This window comes from Lissotriton helveticus, chromosome 3_2 (genome assembly GCF_964261635.1).
Source record: "Lissotriton helveticus chromosome 3_2, aLisHel1.1, whole genome shotgun sequence".
NCBI lineage: Eukaryota > Metazoa > Chordata > Amphibia > Caudata > Salamandridae > Lissotriton > Lissotriton helveticus.
The window spans coordinates 85798766-85819302 of record NC_136062.1 but is presented as its reverse complement, the minus strand read 5'-3'; the positions used below and the strand labels follow the sequence as shown (position 1 = coordinate 85819302).

At 41.5% G+C, this 20537-nt stretch overlaps 1 protein-coding gene across 1 annotated transcript in view; it reads left to right on the top strand.

Moving 5' to 3' along the window:
• MYO5C (myosin VC) overlaps positions 1-20537 on the top strand; it is a 1267761-nt gene that overhangs the window by 881242 nt on the left and 365982 nt on the right. The window contains exons 27-28 of the mRNA XM_078684841.1: positions 16036-16099; positions 17507-17587. Of these exons, the coding sequence (XP_078540967.1) occupies positions 16036-16099; positions 17507-17587 (145 nt within the window). The remainder of the gene's footprint in view (positions 1-16035; positions 16100-17506; positions 17588-20537) is intronic.

Below are 20537 nucleotides of genomic sequence, written 5' to 3'. Positions count from 1 at the left end.
TATGATGCACCCTTACAATTTTCAGAATATCATGACGCTCTATCAATATCTGTTATTGAAAAAAAAATTGTAAGCAATGTTTCTTTTTAGTTATTATAGCATATTTTAAGGAGTATGTTAGTAGACACCACTTTGGTATTGTTTCTTTATTTAGTTTTACATAATTAATACCCAGAAGTAGCTATTTTTCTTTTTACATAATTAGTACCCAGAAGTAGCCATTATCCCCTATGTCATTTAATAGATTGCAAACTCCATTATGTTCACTGAGTTTTGTATAATTGATAATGTTTGCATACGCTTCCAGTGTTCAATGCTTGCTTATTACATGTGTTTTTATTTCATTTTCACAAACAACCATTGCACTGTAAATAGTTGTTTCATATACCTCAAATCAGCAAACATTAGTAAGTATATTTAAAAGCATTGTGTGTGTGTGCGATTATATATTAAATGTGCTTATTTTACACAACAGCGTTCACATTTCACATGCATGGGATGAATTAAATTCAATGTTTTTTTTATAATTCCCCTTTATTTAGCTTATTTAGCTTATACTTTTAATATGGATTAATTACACTTATTCAGTGTTTTTACATTCATAAAGTATTTTAAGCTATTTATGATGGTACCAGTTGTGTTCCGACGATAATCATCCTGTTGGTTTTAATGTGACTTTAAAAACATGTATTTTATCTATGTCCGTTACCTTTTTCGTCAGGCAACCAATCGTGTAGTTTTTTACATTGCACTATGCACTTTAAATTTGGCATTGTAACTCCCAAGGCGCTATGTGATCAAGGCCTCTGGTAGGCTGAAACGCGTCATGCAGGCATGCTGAGATTTAAATAAAATTACTCTCTTGCACCTTCAACTGGGTCGGTCATCGTCGTATCCTGGGTTTTTCTGGAATATATATATATATATGATTGTAGCGGCCTGCATTGCATTATTTCTTCATTACAAAGTACATGATTGTAGTTACGCCTTGCATTATTTCAACATTGCAAAGTACATGATTGTAGCGGCCCACAATGCGTTATTTCTTCATTACAAAGTACGTGATTGGGGTGTGACGCATTACATTATTCCTTCAATGCGCAGTACATGATTGCAGCGGTACGAATTGCATTATTTCTCCCATTGCAAGGTACCGGGGTGTGTCGTTACGCATTCTATTATTTCTCCTTTGCCCAGCACAGGATTGTATCATTACGCAGTGCACTATTGTTTTTCCATTGCAACATGTGTGATTCTAGCATTGCGACCAGCATAGCATTTTGAAAGCGGTGGTTGGGATTAGAACCTACCAGCCAGCCAGAACGAATATTACCCTTTATTCTATGTTGGCTTTTGTATCATGTGGTCTGAACGTATATCTTTTTGTATAAAGTTTATACTCTTTTTTTTATCAAACTCGTGTGGAGTCCATTTGTGGTGTCACCAGGGGGTTACTGTGGGCCTTGGAGATAGGCCTGGCTGCTCGTGCCAAGCTACTAAGGAGGTGAGCAGGGCTATCTCAAACAGTGTGCTTACAATGGCCTAACTTTGAGTGGGGAGCCCCTGGTCTCTCATTTGGTGACAGTAGTGCGGGACTGGGACTCCAGCGTTTCCACATTTATCAAAAACTTGTTGTTAATTTTTTAATGGCTGCTAATCTTATATTCTCACACACATTGCGTGATGACACCAGATCGCCGTAGAACACATACACTAGATAATTCAACACGTTTTTTATACTGATTAAGTTTCCCGATCGTCTTTTCTTGATCATTTGCTACATTTGTTAAGTAGCACTATTAGCAGTTTAGTATGCCAGTTAAATAGTCACGTGTAGATGTTACATATGCTATTATTTTTCCAGCTTTCCTTTCTCACTAAGCATTAGACCTTTTGCGCATGCGCCTGGATACAGTAAACTAATGATCAGGCATGCGCACAAATATGTCGGGTTAGAGTGACCTAACGATGAGACATGCTCACAAACGCAATATCCAGCGTTCCAGTCTCACCGGTTCCCAATTAGTTAACCATGCTGATGGGTATAAAGAGATCGCGTTTACCACCTAGCACTTACCTCCGGCAGCAGGCTCTTCCTGCCTTGAAGTACCGACGGACAGGTGAGTGCTGGGCGAGGTTGTGCTTGCTTATGTGGGTGCTAAACTAAGTTCCTTAACCTCCCGTTTCACTGGCTGAATGTACCTTATCTAGGAGAGTTTACTACTTTTTGTTAGGAGAGTTTACTTTTGTTGTTGGGTGCGAGGTCCCACTAGCTGTATGTGCCTATGTTTAGTGAGTTGACATCTTTCTTACTAACTGTACTGACGCTGCCATTCCGGCAGTGAGCCTTATGGGGTTTTCTAAACGGCACTTTTCCCCGTAAACTTCCGTTTATATGCGCAAATTCAATCAGAAGCACCTTGTCCATCATAGCAGGTGTGCAATAACGATTGCTAGCGCTAAGATAAAATAGGCATCCACTTTAACGTGAATGAGTTTTATGGCCTATCCAGTCATTATACTGCATGGGTTTCTTTGCTCGATATGTTTTCTGCCTTAATTAAAAGATAGAGTGTAAGGTCGTGCAGGGCTCGGCTAGGCTGAAGACCATACCCCCACTTACGAGTAAGGATCTGAATATTTAAACACTGGCCCATACTTTTCCCCTCTCTAGAAGCTTCTTGTTTTCTCATTAAAACTCTTAAAATATAACCTCAGGTCTACAAACCAGGTTATATGACCATCAGGAATGTAGGTTACTATATGGTGTACACAGTGACACATACTCTCTTTCAGTCCTTTTTTTAGAGCGGTGCTACCTTCCTGAGCGGTTGCCAGGTAGAGGTGAGGTCCTGTACCCAGCAGTTGCGGGTAAAGTATCTGTTTCTAATTTAATTATCCTTTGCTGATCCCTTCATTTCCAACTACACTGCCCGTATTGCAATGTTTATACCTGACATGCATTATGTTTCTTCCTTTGCAGGTATCTTCACCTTCTTGGTACAGACGTACCCAAGATTGCGTCCTGGAGTGATATCCTTTCTGTTTACATCACTATATTATAGCAGCAGCATCAACCTTTGTAGGTCCTGAAGAAAGCCTGGTCCAAATATGGACTTTTTGGCTGAAACATGTTGACCACTATTCACCGCACCAAAGCGGTTCAAATCCATACCGCTGGTGCACTGCTTTTTTAATCCTGGCAGTGGGCTAAGTTGAATTGAAGTTTTGCTTTATGCCCATTAGTCAGTTTTAGCTTTCACACATTCTTCACAATTCCTCTCACAATTAACACTCTTTTTTTGCGCTGCGACCTCACTCACACATTTGGATCATCATATGTGGGTTTAGAACACCCTTCACACTCCAATAAAACATCCCAGAGCTCCTCCCTCTCAGTGAGGAAGTTGTGGCCCTCAAAGGAACTAGGCGTTTCCTTTGGGAGGAGAAACCCTATGATGAAGCATGTCACCTCTGGTGAGTGAGGGATTACGTCTTGTAAAGGGATCTGCCCTTGGATATTTCTATGAGCAATAGTCAAGGGATCTAGGGCCACCTAACACATTCTTCAATTTTTATGGGGGAGTGTTATCATTTCAAAATCTATTTTTCTATACGTTTAGACCCTAGGTTTTCTATCTTATTTTACTTCATTTGTATGCAAATGCTGCTGGCCCGTGAACAAGGATGTAACATTTGAAACGCGTTGGGCACTGCCATTAAAAGGAACTGACCCGCTGGTTTTTGATGCGCTGCAAGTTAATATTTCTGGTGCGAGTGTGTCTCCTTTTTGGACCCTTGTGGAAAGGTTATATAGCCCAGCAGTCCAAGCCGTGGAGGCACACCACCACTGACAATTGGAAGGCGGTTCTGGGGCCCTTTGAAGATGGAGCCTGGCAGAGCACCAGATTGCGATATTTAGTGCATCTTAAACATTGTGCCTTTCCAAACTTATCATGGTCATTAACATTGTATTTGGAAAATCAGCGACATTTGAGAAGTATTGCAAAGTGACTACGAATCCCACAACGCATGGCATCTAATTCTTCTCACCTGAGGAGAATGAATTTGTTGTGTGGTTATTTATGGTGAGTCCCTTGATATGAACTTGTATTCAAATGCTGCTGGCCCATGAACAATGATGTAAGATTTGAAACGCGTTGGGCACTGACATTATTAATTTATTATTTATTTATTATACAGCTTATAGAGCGCCTGGTTACTCCAACGGAGTGTCCCCGCGCTAGAACACCGAATTAGTACCCAGCAGCAGGGCAAAAGAACACCCACCCACCCTGCAGCCAGAACCCCCTAAGGAACAGCTACATAGGGCCTATTTCCAGCTATCGGGGGGAAAGCGGAATAGCCATGTCTTAAGTTTTTTCCGAAACACAATCTCCGACTGGCATATTCTTAGGTCAGCAGGGAGGTCATTCCAGGCTTTTGCTGCAAGGAACTGACACGCTGGTATTTGGTGCGCTGCAAGTCAATATTTCTGGTCCTAGTGTGTCTCATTTTTGAGCACTTGTGGAAAGGTTATATGCACGGCAGTCCAAGCCATGGAGGCGCAGCGCTGCTGACAATTGGATGACGGTTCTGGGTCCCTTTGAATATGGAGCCTGGCAGAGCACCAGATTGCAATATTTAGCACATCTTAAACATCGTGCCTTTCCAAAGTTATCATGGTCATTAACATTGTATTTGGAAAATCAGGGACATTTGAGAAGAATTGCAAAGTGACTACCAATCCCACAATGCATGGCATCTTATTTTGCTCACCTGAGGAGAATTCATTTTTTGTGTGGTTATTTATGGTAAGTCCCTTGATATGAACTTGTCTTCAATTGCTGCTGGCCCGTGAACAAGGATGTAAGATTTGAAACGCGTTGGGCACTGACATTAAAAGGAACTGACATTCTAGTTTTGGGTGCGCTGCAAGTTAATATTCTGGTGTGAGTGTGTCTTATTTTTTGGGCACTTGTGAAAAGGATATATATGTATATATATAAATATAAATATATCAAGATCAAGATCGCGAAGGCGATCGAAACGCGTCTGGGGTGGACACTTGTCTGTTCTTGTTGGTGAAGAATAAATTGCACAATGAAACTTTAAAACCAGCCTACGTACCTCTATGAAGAAAATCCTGCTGTGGTCTGTGCCTGCGACCTCCCTCCTCGGACTTGGAGGGTCAGGATGTTTGTTTCATATATATATCTCTATATATATATATATATATATATAGAGATATATATATATAGATATATATATAGATAGATATATATAGATATATATAGATAGATATATAAATATATATAGATAGATATATAAATATATATAGATAGATATATATATATGTATATATATATTTATATATATTCCAAACTTTCGTAGTCACCACCCCAGCATCTCACGTCCCGGGTGCATTTCTCCAGCAGTGGTGAGCCACAGCACAGGGAACCACTAGCATGAACAATATTTTTTCAGTCAAGAAACGAGTGCACTCACCGGTAATTCATCATAGAAAAACTTTACTGTGCAAGCCTCCAAGCAATGACAGACGCATTTCGGCATGTCGCCTTTTTCAGTGTCAGTTTGGTTACTGTTGGGGTTGCCATTTTAAAAAGTAAATTCAGTGAATTCATCGACAGTGAAGATGGTCGCAAATTGCATCATAATCATTAAGTCACAGTGGTGACCATCTTAAAATAGGTAAAACAACACTTAAACAAATTCAGTATTGGTTATACATTCAATCAGCGTTTGATGCCAATTCATTAAGTGGAGTAAGATTCTCACTATCTATACTACTATTATAAAGAGAGAACTGTGAACCTTTGAGGCGGGTAAACTCTGGAAGTACAGCACCAATAATAACACCCAATACACCATTGAAAAGGGGAGTGAATGCAGATGGACATAGGCTATACTTCTGGGTACCATATACATTACAAACGTAAAACAACATAGGGGGTAAAGTAGTCCCTCCTGGGCATTCTAAACGACAGTGGCCGTCTTGGTGGGTGTGTCGTGGGCGTCATTGGGGGGCGTGGCGTGTGCTCACTCATCGACCTCAAATACAGTGGGCGGAAGCGCCGCACATTAAACACAGTGCTGCCAATTACAAACTAAACACACCATCGCATCATGAAAGTAATTAAACAGGTCGAAATACAAATGCAAGTTTGCCAACAAGTTTCATAAACAAGTGGGCATCTTGGTGGGTGTGGCGTCTGCGTCATTGGGGGGCGTGGCATGTGCTCTCTCATCGACCTCCACTACAGTGGGCGGAAGCCCCGCACGTTAAACAAAGTGCTGCCAATTACAAAGTAAACACATCATCACATCATGAAAATAATTAAACAGGTCGAAGTACAAACGCAAGTTCGCCCACAACTTTCAGAAACAAGTGGGCGTGTTGGTGGGCATGGCGTGGCCGTCATTCATTCTACGCGTAAGGAATGTAGGCGGAAATGTCAGAAAAAACTTTTACCAACCCTGTCAATCCTTTCACATTCACATGGGGCCGGATAACTAGAAGAATCGCCTAATTGGACACGTACTGATTTGCCTGCGTCAACACGCGCAGAGTTACAGATAAGGAATGCCGACGCGTCCTTATTGCAGGCCTTAACGTACACAGACGGCCAGAAATAGCGGGAAGTCTGTACAATAATCGGCGGAATACTTAACGGACCTTTCAATGCTTACAAAACGGGCGGCAATAGCGGGATGTCTGTACACTAATCGGCGGAATAATTAACGGAGCTTTCAATGCTTACATAAACAAACGCGGACACAAACAGATAAGGAATCCTTCATCCTGCTACACCGAGGCTGCTACAGTAGGACGAACACGGCAGAATTGCTAACCACAAGATAACATTCACCAAGGGAAACATTTACTTTTCAAACATCAACCACGCAGCAAAAAAAAAACGCTCCTTTCAAACACACAGAAGGACAAAGTTATAGGGGCAACGCACAAGCACTAAAACAGGCACACAGAAACACACAGTCACGCTGAAGACAAATCTCTATTTACAAACCTCACATGCCTGACAAACACACATATTGAGGAAAATAAAATTTAAAAAAAGAAGGAGAAACTTACAGGGACAACGCACAATCACTCAAACAGGCACACAGAAACTCACGCTGCACAAAATATACTTTTAAAGCACACAGGACTTGCAGTGCATTCACAAACACACTCAATAACAGTTACTTTCAAAATTTACAATCTAAGCTCAATTACAACACACTTTTTGCAGTGGTGAAGCGCAAGACACAACTTGCAAGGACAACTTATAAAACACGCGCACACCCCGGACAACGTCGGGACGGGCTGCTAGTTCAACTTATAAAGGTTGGGTAATTTGACAGCAGGTTATGAATTCATTACCTAATCTCGATATCCATGTCTTTCCTTATTAAATAAGAGGAATAATCCTCTTGTCTGAATTGGAGTGACAATGAAGTTCATGTATCCACACCAAATGTCTAACATAGTGCGCTGATTGGGCGATGAAATTGGAGTTTGCAGCGGACAAACATATGTACATTCCTAATTATAGAGTTGCAAAGTCCAGTACGGTTGGTCTTGGTTTAATAATGAATACATATCTCAGACATGGATCAGCCTGCACTGGAAAATACAGATAACAATCAATATAAATAGAGAGCTGTGCGATCATCATGGGCCTCCATGGTGGATGCACTAGTCAATTTAACAGTCCTGGAGCCTATTCCCTAATTCATGATCTTATTCTAGGTGTACCCACAATACCTCTTCATTGTTTAGATACATCAGGGCCTTTGTCTGGAGATCGGTGATGTATTTCGGTGCCAGAACACGCAGTTTTCTGACCCTATCACTTCTTCATTCAACTTTGGGTACCTGGTTCAGACAGAAAAACTTCAAGCGATCACGGTTGCTATTATGTGTGATTTCAACGTGGCGAGCCACTGGATAAGTGGGGCCATTCTTAGTAACAGCCCGCTTGTGCTCTAGGGTGCGGCTAGTACTCCCTATGTGCCGTTTCGGACGTGAGTATTCAAGGCAGTAAACTGTGAAGTCTGAATGGTAGTTGAGTAGCATATTAATGTTCCTGGTTTTCAGGGGGCCCTGTCCCACACCGCTGTATTTGGTTACTTTACAAGCCTTACATTTCATGCAAAGAAAAAAAACCTTCACTTGTTCTACCCTTGTAATGTTAGAAGGAGTAGACCATTGCGACTATGTACTAGGTGGTTACTTACTTTTCATGAGACAGTGGTGATTTTGGCATTGAACAATTCCGATCTGTACACACTGTCTGTCCTTCGTTGTGCCTCTTTGAGTGTATTGCTCGTGTATCCCCTCATCTTGAATCGTTCCACGGCATAATTTTGCATATTACGATATTCAAGCTCATTGGTACTATTCCATTTTATGCACAGGAACTCCCCATAAGGAATGTTCCTGATTAAACTTCTTGGGTGATAACTTCCTATGTGCAAAACGGAATTCCCTGCCGTGGGCTTCCTTTACAACCTCATTAGAAGTTTGTTCCCATCAACCTAGACCTCTAATTCCAGATAACAGACAGTAGTGTCACTAATGTGCTCAGAGAAGACCAGAAGAAGGTTATTCTGGTTGAAAAAGATATATATTTCTCAGGAGAGGAGCAGCTGCCTCTCCACACGAGGAAGACATCATCTATATACCGGGACCATAGGGCCACATTTTCAACCCAGTTTTTGGGTCCCTCTGCCCAGGCCACGTGCTTCTCCCACCAGCCCACTAACACGTTTGCATAGCTGGGGCCGAAGCACGTGCCCATCGCTGTCCCTCGCTGTTGCCTGTAAAACTGGCTGGAGAATATAAAATATTATTTTCCTGACAGAATCTGATCATTGCTAACAGCATCATATTGTGTTTCTGGTACTTCAAGGATCTCTTTGACTGCAGCAATGTCTTGCTCATGCTCAATACAGGTGTAGAGACTGGCGATGTCCAAAGTGATTAGTAACATGTCATCCTCTCATATGATTCCCTCAATCAATCTGAAGAAATCTTGTGTTTCTCTAACATATGAGCTAAGGTCCCTCACCTAAGGTGCCAGGCAGGAATCAATGTAGATAGAAGTATTCTCCAGGAGGCTGTTCAAAGAAGATACAATGGCCTTCCCAGTGTATTTCTTAAATCCCTGTGCACTTTTGGGAGATGCAATTTGCGACCATCTTCACTGTCGGTGAATTCAATGAAATTACTTTTTTTTACCGACAGTAACCAAACGGACATTGAAAAAGGCAACGTGCCGAAAGCGGCTGTCAGTGCTTGGAGGCTTGCACAGTAAAGTTCTTCTATGATTAATTACCTGTGAGTGCACTTGTTTCTTGGTTAAAAAAGTATTGTTCATCCTTGTGGTATATATATATATATATATATATATATATATATATATATATATATATATATATATATATATATATATCGATGCTCCCTGTCCCACTGGAGAGTCAGGGCGCTCACGGGTGGGTGTGGCGTGCGGTAATGGGTGCCCGCAGAAGCACAGCGCTCAGCTTCCAAAATTCCACTTTAGAAGAACCGCACTCGTAAATCAAGGATCGATGCTCACACCATCATTTTATTTTGTTTATCAAAACCAACAGACGCGTTTCAGCATCAAGCCTTCGTCAGTGTTAGTAACGCTCTGCAGGTAAGCCTGGGTATTAATGCAGTCACAGGTTTTACTAAACACTGTTGATGGACTATTCACATTGCAAGTAAAAACGCGCCATCTTTAAACATGCAAATACATCGTTAAATCAGTATTATGGGTACATACACCCCTCATTTTTGCACGCCAGCGCTCAGTTTAGATGCAGTTGGAGATTTAAACAAATATCGCCGTGTATCGGCATTGCTCCCCGCATTGTTAACTTTACGGGGAGAATAGAGAGGCACAGAAACTGTGCCGCCTTCTCCAATTGGCAACAGTCCATAAAGCCATGGATTGGCCCATTTCATACTTCAGCTAGCAAATAGGCGCCAAATTCACAATACCACCCCTTTCTTCTATACAATCAATTAAATCAGCTTAATGGGATTATTCATCATACAGTATGAGTTTTGTTTGCATATTCATCTTACTTTCCATTTCCAATTCTCAATCCAAAATCAGTCCTCTTACATAGCTCATTCCACTTTATCAAAGTCTGTGACACTCTTCATATTGGGTCAAATTAGAAAGAATTGTTTGAAAAAGTAAGAGAAAAGAAAAGGACGGAAAAGAAAAAGGAAAGAAAAGAAAGGAAAACAAAGAAAGGAAAGGAGACGACAATAATAGTACTTTCTAGGAGTCAAAGCAATGTTACTCCTAAAGATCATGAGGCTTAAACAAAGCAGTAAAGGTTCCATATAGTTCAATCTTCATCTTCATATCATCTCTACTTATTTTCCCAAATGAACAGCCAGCTCTTCCTCACTGTTCAATCCTAGCGGTACCTTCGTCATCAAATCTATGATATACCTGGATTCTAGGCGTCTCAGTTTTTTTAGCCTGTCACCTCCCCTCACACTTTCCGGCACACAATCGAGGACGAAATATTGCAATTTACTCCTGTCTCTTTTGTGTGTCTGATCGAAATGTCTTGCGACGGGGTAGGAGGGGTCTGCCTTGTCGATCGCCCTAAGGTGTTCCAGGACTCTAACTTTTAACTGATGGATTGTGCTCCCAATATATCTTAGGCCGCACGGACAGACAAGGCAGTATACAGCATAGTTAGTGCTGCATGTCATGAACTTTTGAATAGGTTTGGAGATGCCTGCTCCTGGAACCCCATATGTTCGAACCCTTTTACTACCTGCACAGGCTTTGCATTTGCCACAGGGGTAAAAAAAACATCTCTGCTATTTTGCCTGTCTTGGGAGTAGCTTTTTCGAAATGGCTCCTCACTAGTGAGTCTTTTAAAGATCTTGCCTTTCGAAACGTTACTAAAGGTTTGGAAGGAATATCGTCCTTTAGTACTGGGTCAGTTTTTAAGATGTGCCAGTTTTTTTTGCAATGTTCTTTTAAGTTTAAAGGATTCGGTGGTGTATGGTGTTATCATCCGAAATTTACCTTCCTTGCTAGATTGGTTGTCTTGGGATTTCTGTTTGAGTAGATCGACTCTTTTGATCTTCCTAACCTTTGTTAGTGTCTTTGCAAAGGAGATAGGATCATATCCTCTTTTACAAAATCTCTCTACGCAGCCCTGAGCTGCACTTTAAAAGTCCTCCTCGTTGCTACTGTTTCTTTTAAGCCTCAGGAGTTCCCCATAGGGGATACTTTGTATCAACCTGCTGGGTTGATTGCTGTCCGCTCTCAGGATGGAATTCCCTGCCGTATGTTTGCGGTATAGTGAGGTGTGTAGCCTTCCTTGCTCCACATACACCCTCAGGTCCAGATAGTCCGCTCCCACCGGGCTAACTGTCCCCGAGAAGTGCAGGTTGCAGCTGCTATCGTTCAGGACCTCGATATATCGATGAGCCATCTCCATCGGGCCCTGCCACACAATGAAGAGGTCATCAATGTACCGGTACCACCTCACCACCCTTCCTGCCTCATGCCCCTCGATCTGGAGCGCCATGGGCACCCGCTCCTCCCACCAGCCCACGAACAAGTTCGCGTAGCTGGGGGAGAAGCAGGTGCCCATCGCGGTCCCAGATATTTGTGCATAGAGTTGCTCATTAAACAGGAAAATGTTGCTTGTCAGACAGAATTCGATGAATTCAAGCAACATGCAGTTATGTAGTGCAGACCTAGCGGGCCGTTTGTTCAAAAAATGCTCTATGGCAACTAATCCCAGTTCGTGCCTAATGTTCGTGTAAAGGCTCGTTATGTCCAATACCATTATTAGGTATGTGGGGTCCCATGCAATTTCTTCAATTTTCTCCAGAAAATCTTTGGTGTCTTTTACATGTGATTTCAACTGGGTAACCAGGGGAATAGAAAACTGTCTATAAACCTGGACATACTCTCAGTTAATCCATTGATTGAAGAGACAATTGGCCTTCCGGCGGTTCGGTGGCATTTTTATGTAGCTTGGGTAAGTGATAGAAAGTCGGTATTGTTGGATTATTACTACATAAATATAGATTCTCTTCACTTCCCAGCATTGATTTTTTATACCATTTGTTCACCAAGTCATCGTACCTGCGGATACCATCTTTGTATGTCTTCTCATCATATATATATATCTTCCTCATAGGCTTAAAGTCAGTAGGTAGCATAAGAGTCCGCCAATCACCATTATTTGGGGTTGTGTGCTTCAATGGGTTGAGAGATTATCACGTTGCCTTATGGTAGTTTGAGTCCTTGTTTAAGTCCTATATGGATGCTGCCTCGATATGTGCTGAATAACAAGCTCTCATATGAGGCCCAGTTGCCTTAAATCCATGCTAGCACTCCACATTAGGAACTCGCATCTGACGCGCTCCGTGGCCCCCTGTACACTCAGGGTGGTGCGACTCAGCGGACGGACGGCCGCTCAAACATTCGGCTCGTTGGGGAGGTATCCATAAAGTGAGCCTCACTCGAGTGCAAGTAGCTTTACCCCACACACTTTATTTGGTATAGGCAACATGCTTACTGAAAATTAAAATCATCTGACATCGCCTGACGCGTTTCGATAATATATCTTTCTCATAGGCTTAAAGTCAGTAGGTAGCATAAGAGTCCTCCAATCACCAACATTTGGCATCAACGTGTTCCCCAATGGGCCGAGAGATTATCTCATTGCTTTATGGTAGTTGAAGTCCTTGTTTAAGTCCTATATAGATGCTGCCTTGATATGTGCTGAATAACAAGCTCTCATATGAGCCCCAGAAGTTTACGGTTGCATTAAATCCATGCTTGTTATACTTATATATATATATATTCACTGAAAAAACCATAGGTTATAGACCATATATAGTTAGGAATTAGCATTTACAAAACCTTGAAAATTCACTGAAAAAACCATAGGTTATAGACCATATATAGTTAGGAATTAGCATTTACAAAACCTTATTTTACTTACACAAAACCATTGAAATTCCATATATAGTTAGTTGCACTAACTATATATCGTGCACCCGCAATCCACTGCTGATGATGTCACATATTACATCATTCATGACATGGTCAGTGACATCACTGATGACATCACTGATGACATCTCAAATGACATCACTGATGACATCACTGATGACAACATCCAGTGACTGTATGTTTCTGTAAAGTTAAAATATGTCTTATATATTGAAGAATGAGTGGATGTATAAGTGTCTGGATGATGTATTTAGTAGGTGCATGACTGACTGTATAAGTGAGTGAATGATGTAATATGTGACATCATCAGCAGTGGATTGCGGGTGCGCGATATATAGTTAGTGCAACTAACTATATATGGAATTTCAATGGTTTTGTGTGAGTAAAATAAGGTTTTGTAAATGCTAATTCCTAACTATATATGGTCTATAACCTATGGTTTTTTCAGTGAATTTCATAGGTTTTTTAATAGCAAATCTTTATAAAAATAATATATTTTAAATCGAATTCTATATTTTATAATTTTGTATTTTTTTTTATATTATTTTTGGTGCGCTCCCGGGGCGCGGACAGGTGAACGCACGGGTAAGCGCAATCTTGCGGCGCGCCCCAGGGCGCGTACTGATGCGCGTCCCGGATGCGCTATTGCCGCGAACGAAAACAACATCGTGACGTATCGCGTAGCCGCCACGCCTTGCGTCATAAGACACGTATCGCGTAGCCGCGAGATGCGTCTTATGACGCACGCGTAAGCGCACCCGGAAGCGCATACGATCGCGCAACGTAAGCGCCCCGATGCGCTTACGATACACGCCCGGGACGCGCCCCGGGGCGCGTAGCGTAAGCGCGTCAAACCATGTGACTTTAAAATAACACTTTTCATTGGTTCAGAACTTTTTTTTTCCAAATTGTGTGAAACCCACCCATTTCTCTCACTATTGCTTTGTACTTGGAGAGAGCAAGAGCTGTTCTGTCTACTCTGTTTATCTCCTACTTTTCTGATCTCCAGCAATGGCTGCAAGAGAGTCATCCAGCAGTGATTCAGATGGATTTTTAGATGAGGACCCTCCTCAGCAAAAGAAAAAAAACCATTTCATCTGGAAATTTTACGACATCCCTGAAGGACAGAAAAAAGTCAACGCTCCCAAAGTAACCTGCAAAATATGTGGGAGTAGTTTATCCAGAGGCAATCCTCTGAAAAAATATAGTTTTGGAAATGCTAATTTGATCAGGCATGTGAAAAGAAGACACCCTAACAACTTTGCCAGGGAGAGTGTCAGAGAGCTGGCACGGAATGTACCCACAGATGGCGGCAGCACCTCCACTGGTGGAGCAACACCTTCGGGACCACCCCGTGGAAGAATGGTCCCTAACATTCAGCCGGTGTTTGCAGGCATCAAATTTTTGTGCACGGAGTGTGACGAACTGCTCTGCTATGGGGAGCAGAGTGTTGAACTCATTGCCCTAAAGAAACAGCAACACCGCTGCTCTTCCAGTCCCTAAATTTTCAATTTTTTTTGCTCCTGTTGAGCAGTTTTGGAATCCTTGTTTTTGTTTTTCCCTTGACAAAAATCCCAAAAAAATATAAAATTGTTTTAAAAAGTCTAAAAAAAATATAAAACAACAAAAACAAAAAAATATATATAAAACAACAAAATCAAAAAAAAAGTTCTTTTCAGAACTACCTCCAATTTATAAAAAGAAGCTTTTTTTTTTTTTTAAAAAGTCTGTCATTTTTTATCTCCATGGTACGCTCCCCCGTACGCTCCCCGGTGCGCGTACAGGGCGCTCCCCCCCGCGAAAATCGTTTTTTTTTTTTTGGGTTTTTTTCACCCGCGGGAGCCTTTTATGGCCCCCACATCAAAAGTAGGGGGTCAGGGGGGTGTACCCTGCCCCCTTTTGCTCATTTCCCCCCTTTGATTCTTGCCACCTCTTGTGTCTCAATCCTACCGAGACACAAGATGGCGGCAGCTGCGGACTGTTTCGAATGTTTACAGACACCCGAGAACCAATCAGCTTGCCGTGCGCAAGTCGCGTGGCGCGCCTGGAGCGCTCCCCGGTACGCGTACCGGGCGCGGCTCTAGATATATATCTTTTTTTAAACCTAATTTACTCAAAATTCACAGGACCACATATCTTGAGACCTAGCAAAGGCACATCGGGCAAACAATATCTACAATTTTGCCAAGTTTCGTGGAAATCCATTCAGCCGTTCGAGCTAAAAGTGAGGCCAACCGCCCTATGGAAAATTGCATGGCAAAAACACGTTTTGGGACCCCCCTTTTTTCTCTGCCCCCCCTTGACGACCCCCCCCCAAATTTTCAGGGGCTGCTCAGAAACAAAATGTTCCATTTTCCTGAACATTTCAGCCAATTCCGTCCACAAACGCCAAAGTTATTAGACATAGAATTTTCAAAAATCCCATAGAGAAAAAATCCTAACTATATATACCTACTGGCGACCGCCAGTAGGTAATGTATATATATATATATAATTTTTTTAAAATCACTTATAACAGCAAAGGTTAAAGGGACGTTATAGTTAGGTGAAGAGGCCAGTTAAAACATTATCATTTAAAAAAACACTGAAGCTCACCAGTTATAGTTATTTCAAGTAACTGTATCTCGTCTCCCCACCATGCACATTATTGTCATCAATGATTTTGTTTCAAATGTTTCAAATGTTGCAGTGATGGTCTCAGTGATGTCTTAGATCATGTCATGAGCGATGTAATATGTGGTGTAATTAGTAGTGCATTACTGATTAAGATATATATATAAATATATATGTATATATATATATATATATATATATATATATATTTGTATTTTGTTTATATGTATTCGTGTGTAGTTTTTTGCAGCATTTCTAACAAACATGCTTTGTACAAAGGTATTTTATCTGGGTTATCAGAGTGTTACATTAAACATAGAGATAAGTATGTCACTTACATGACTTTGTTTACTTTTTCCATCAGATAAGATGTCAGAATTTACACAACAAATTCTTGGAAGCTTTGAAGTTAAGGATGTAAAAAACAGGTAAAGTCATGCTGTAATGTGTACTCTTCTTCAGGCTACATAATGCCTCTGGGGAGGACTATAAATCTCAGCCACCCTCCAGTTTACCTATAGTTTAAATGGCGTTTTAGATACGAGCATTGGAAGGGTAAAAGTAGGAACAACAGAATCACCCTTTCTAACACACTTCCTTGGCCCAACCATAGTAGTCTTTCTCCTGTGTCGAATTGATGCATCAATGACCTCACCCACCTCTCAGGCTCCCTACACAACCCAACAGAAGCCACTTCTCATACTGTTGTCTGACAAGCGAAAGCAAAAGAACATTTTCCACATTAGTCCCACACCCAGAAAGGTCCACAGGCTGGCAATTTTAAAACACCTTAAATTTAAATCCTTGGCTTTTATTTTCAAGGCCATACTTGCAAATGACCCTGACTAAAGCAGGGATATTCTTCTTACTGGCCTGACCAGACCACTGGAGTCATCAATTATCTAGAGCCGAATTGGCCAAATCTAGTTAGAAAAAATACCTAGTCAGTAAGCCTTGTCCTGCTTTCTTGCTTTGGACCATGCTGTCCTGAGGATTACACACTCACTCCTATTCTTCAGTAAAGAAATTGTGATTTATGGAACTTTCTTTTCAGCAAAAATACTGTATTAACAAGCATGTGTTATTGCAATTATTGACTTGTGGTGAGGGAGGGTCGTTGTTAAATCTATGCTACTTCTACTGTCTCAGCATTTTTACCTATTGGGTTATACTGGGAAGTTGCAAGATGGTGCTGCATGGATGTTGCTAAAGATGGGGAGGGGAGTGTGCTAATTAACTTTTTGAGGTCATCTGCTATGGCAATTAAGCTACTCCTGGCCACCTGTGATGTTCTCCAGTGTGAATGGATGGTCTTGTTTGTTTAGGAACCGTAATTCAGAAAAAAGAGACTTAAACAATGCCCAAAAAGCAAGGCATTCATAACAGATATGTTAAGGTGTGAACAGCTTTTGCAGCTACTGCTGTAAAGTCTCCACCATGGGGAGCAGGTCGGTGATGCCCATTTGTTGCATGCATAAAAAGTCAGATGTTAAAGGTCAACTGCTGCATTAGACAGGAAAATGATTACTGACGACACTACACACATAAATATAACCGGTCGCCAGCTAAATCTTACATTGTATATTTCCACACCAACACACACTTTAAAGTAAGTGTTGTGGTTCTGGCACTAACACAAAATTCACCAGTTATGGACAACACGTTCCATAGTTTGCGCCATCCACGCACTTGCTCTCGTTTTCCCCTTTCCTTGGTTTTAGGACTTTTTGTAAATTGGTGTTACGGGCGGAGCAAGTTATGGCTTTGTATTAAGGCCTGTGTTTCTGTAAAGCAAATGCGTTTTTATATCAACTTTTTTTTGCTTAAATATCTAGATTATCTCCCGAACATTTGGAACATCTGAACGAAGATGGGGAATTATGGTTTGCTTATGAAGGCATCAAGAAAGCCACACGGTCAGTAAATAAATGGTTTCATCACACACAGTTATAAAAGTCCTTAACCGTTAAAGGCAGATTGCATTATTAGATCCATGCTATGCCTTGAAGATACAGTCTAAGCATGATTTTCCTATGATATTATTTTTACATGCAGGTTTAAATGTAATAAATCGGCTACGCGATGAAGAGCTTGCAACATAACCATTTGATTCCCATTGTTATGCTTTAAAGCATTGTTTAAAAATTATATTTTCCAGCAGCAATCATATTTCCGATGGCTGCCAGGGAATGTCCTCCTCAACCCCTTCCTTTACCCCATCATGCATAAATTAGGAAAATATGCCACATTCCAGTTGAATGTGAACACTTCTAAATGTAACTCATGCTAGCATGACAATGAACCTTCTCACCTGTATTAGTGGGATGTGAACAGTGGCACCAAAATGTATTGCTTTTTGCATGCTAGCATCTGATGTAGAAAGCAATGCCCAATTTGCTTCTCGGAATTTGTAGACTGACCCTCTGTTACATATAATAGCGAGGTATGTCTCGCAGGTGGTAGTAGTAGAGTTCTTTACCCAGTAATTTAGAGTGGCTTTTAGGATTTCAGCCTGTTTGAGGACTCCAAAGTTTGCGAACAATGTCTTACTTTAGCACAAGTTCTTGGACCACTTCAGTTATATATTTACTACTCTCGATGAAAACCTTCTACTATGAAAAGAGTATAGCAAACTGTCACATTCATTTGGTTGATGTCATCAGTGTTCTCATCAATTATGTCATTTCACATGTCATGGTTGGTGAAATATGTGAGGTCATAAGCAGTGCATCACAAGAGCGCAAGTAGCTAGCACACTGAATTATGGCAAATGTTAGTGTTTTTTGTTTGTTTTTTAAACGTTAGTTTTTAACTCATTTCCATACCTAATTATAATGTTACTTTAACCTTTGTTTTTTCAGTGTGTTTATAGGATTTGTTTTAACATAAAGTAAGCTCTTGTTACTGTACCTTACTATAACACCACATTAACCTTTGTTTTTTTCAATGGATTTCTGGGTTATTTTCATATATGGGAAGATCAAATAAATATAACTAACTATAACATCTCTTTAAACTTAGTTTTTCCATTCCCTACGTGTCCCAGCTGCTTGCCACCTGCCCTCTGTGGTCAGCTTACTGCCCATGACCATGACCGTGCACAACTCCCCCCTTCCATCTGCCCTCTGTTCTCATCCTGTGTGCCCCTGCCCCCTCCTGCCTGCTTTTCATGGTCCATTGTGCTGTTACAGCTCCTTCCACCTGCCCTCCCAGGTCAGGTTACTGCCCCTGCCCCCTCTCTCCTCTGCCATCCATTCTCGGTGTGCATGCCCCTAGCCTCTCCTCTCTAATCTGTTGGGCTACCACTTCTCCCTCTACCTGCCCTTCATTTCTGTCTCTGCCACCCTCCCTACCTCCCATGTTATCCTTGTGTGCCCCTGCTCCCTTCATCCCTGGTCTGTTGTTCTGCCACTCCCCTCAGCTGCTGCTCCTCCTCCCTACTCCTGCCACCTGATTCTCAATGTGCACCCCATTCACCTCCCTCCATGGTATGTGGTACTGCCATTGCCCCTGTGCAGCTGCAGTCCTTTGTTACTGTTCCTCCCATCCCTCTTTCCGTGCCCGACTCCCTTTGATCTCCCTGCACGAAACCCTCCCTTCAATCTCCTTGCACAAGACCCTCCCTTCCTAGTCCATTGTGCTGGCGGTGTCCTCTGTTACAACCCCAGCTACGTCACCCCTATTTGTCCATGTGTGTGTCTTGCCCCCTCCCCTCTCTTCCTGGTCCATTGTGATGAGACTGACCCTCCCATCTATCCTTCTTTGTTGCCCTGCAGACCGGGTATAATTGTTTTTTAACAATTTTGGTATCACTGTACCAGCTGTTTGGTACCGCAGTACACGCCATCCAAGTAAAAAAAAATCTTCACTTTTTTATCCTATTTGAGGGGCAGAGGGGTGTCCCATTGAGTTGCTGCACTTGGTACTGGGATCATGGCATTTTTACAAATCTTGTAGACCGAGTCCCCAAGTCCTGTACTGGCGGCTGGCAAATGTTGTTTGTAGCTGCGACAAGACAATGAATTCCTTTGGTACCACAGTATCAGTCTTGGTAATGCAGGACTGAAATGTCTCAAGTAAGAAAATGCTCCCAGGGCCAATTAGAGGGCCTCGTTTTTTATAAAACCTATCCTCCGAGATTACAGTGACACCAACTATTCAGATATCACAAAATGTTAAACTCTTTAATGACCACCCAAGTTCCTCTTCAAACACAATTTTCTCAAAAGCAGTGAAACAGATTTACACCATATCACTAAAAGCATGCTTTCTGAGTAAAGTTCTAACTTTTTGTCAAATTTGGTATATTTCTGTTTTTTTCTATATCTCTTTCCAAATTTTCCTGCGGGAATTAACTTGGGAAACCTATGTCTTGGGATCACTAATTCCCTTTTTCTAGGCCCCCACTTGGTGGATCACTCCAAAACTTTCCAGGAAGGAGATGAGGTGGATAAACGTTTTTGGGATAGTTTAATGAAAATACTTCAAATGGAGCCAAAGTTATTAGCCAAATAAAATATGCTCTTCAATTTCAATTTCAAACTCTGATGTAATTATAGCTGGACTATAACAGGCAAATCTCAGTGTTTTTTAGTTTTAAACGTTTATCTCAAATATGTATGTAGCTGCACCATACATTCTTATTGTGTGGGCTCAAGCAGTAGCAGGCAATGTCTGCCGACGCGCTGCATGAAAGAGAAGTTGCAGGGGAATAACCTTTTCACTGTGTACCGAACTCTGGCAGTCTGAACCAGCACAAAGAGACGAGCCCCACAGACCCAAAGGGACCCAAAGGGACAGGGTGCTAGAAAAGACTTAACAGTCAAGTATATAATTCCCTTTGGATTCACTTATCTTTCAAACTAA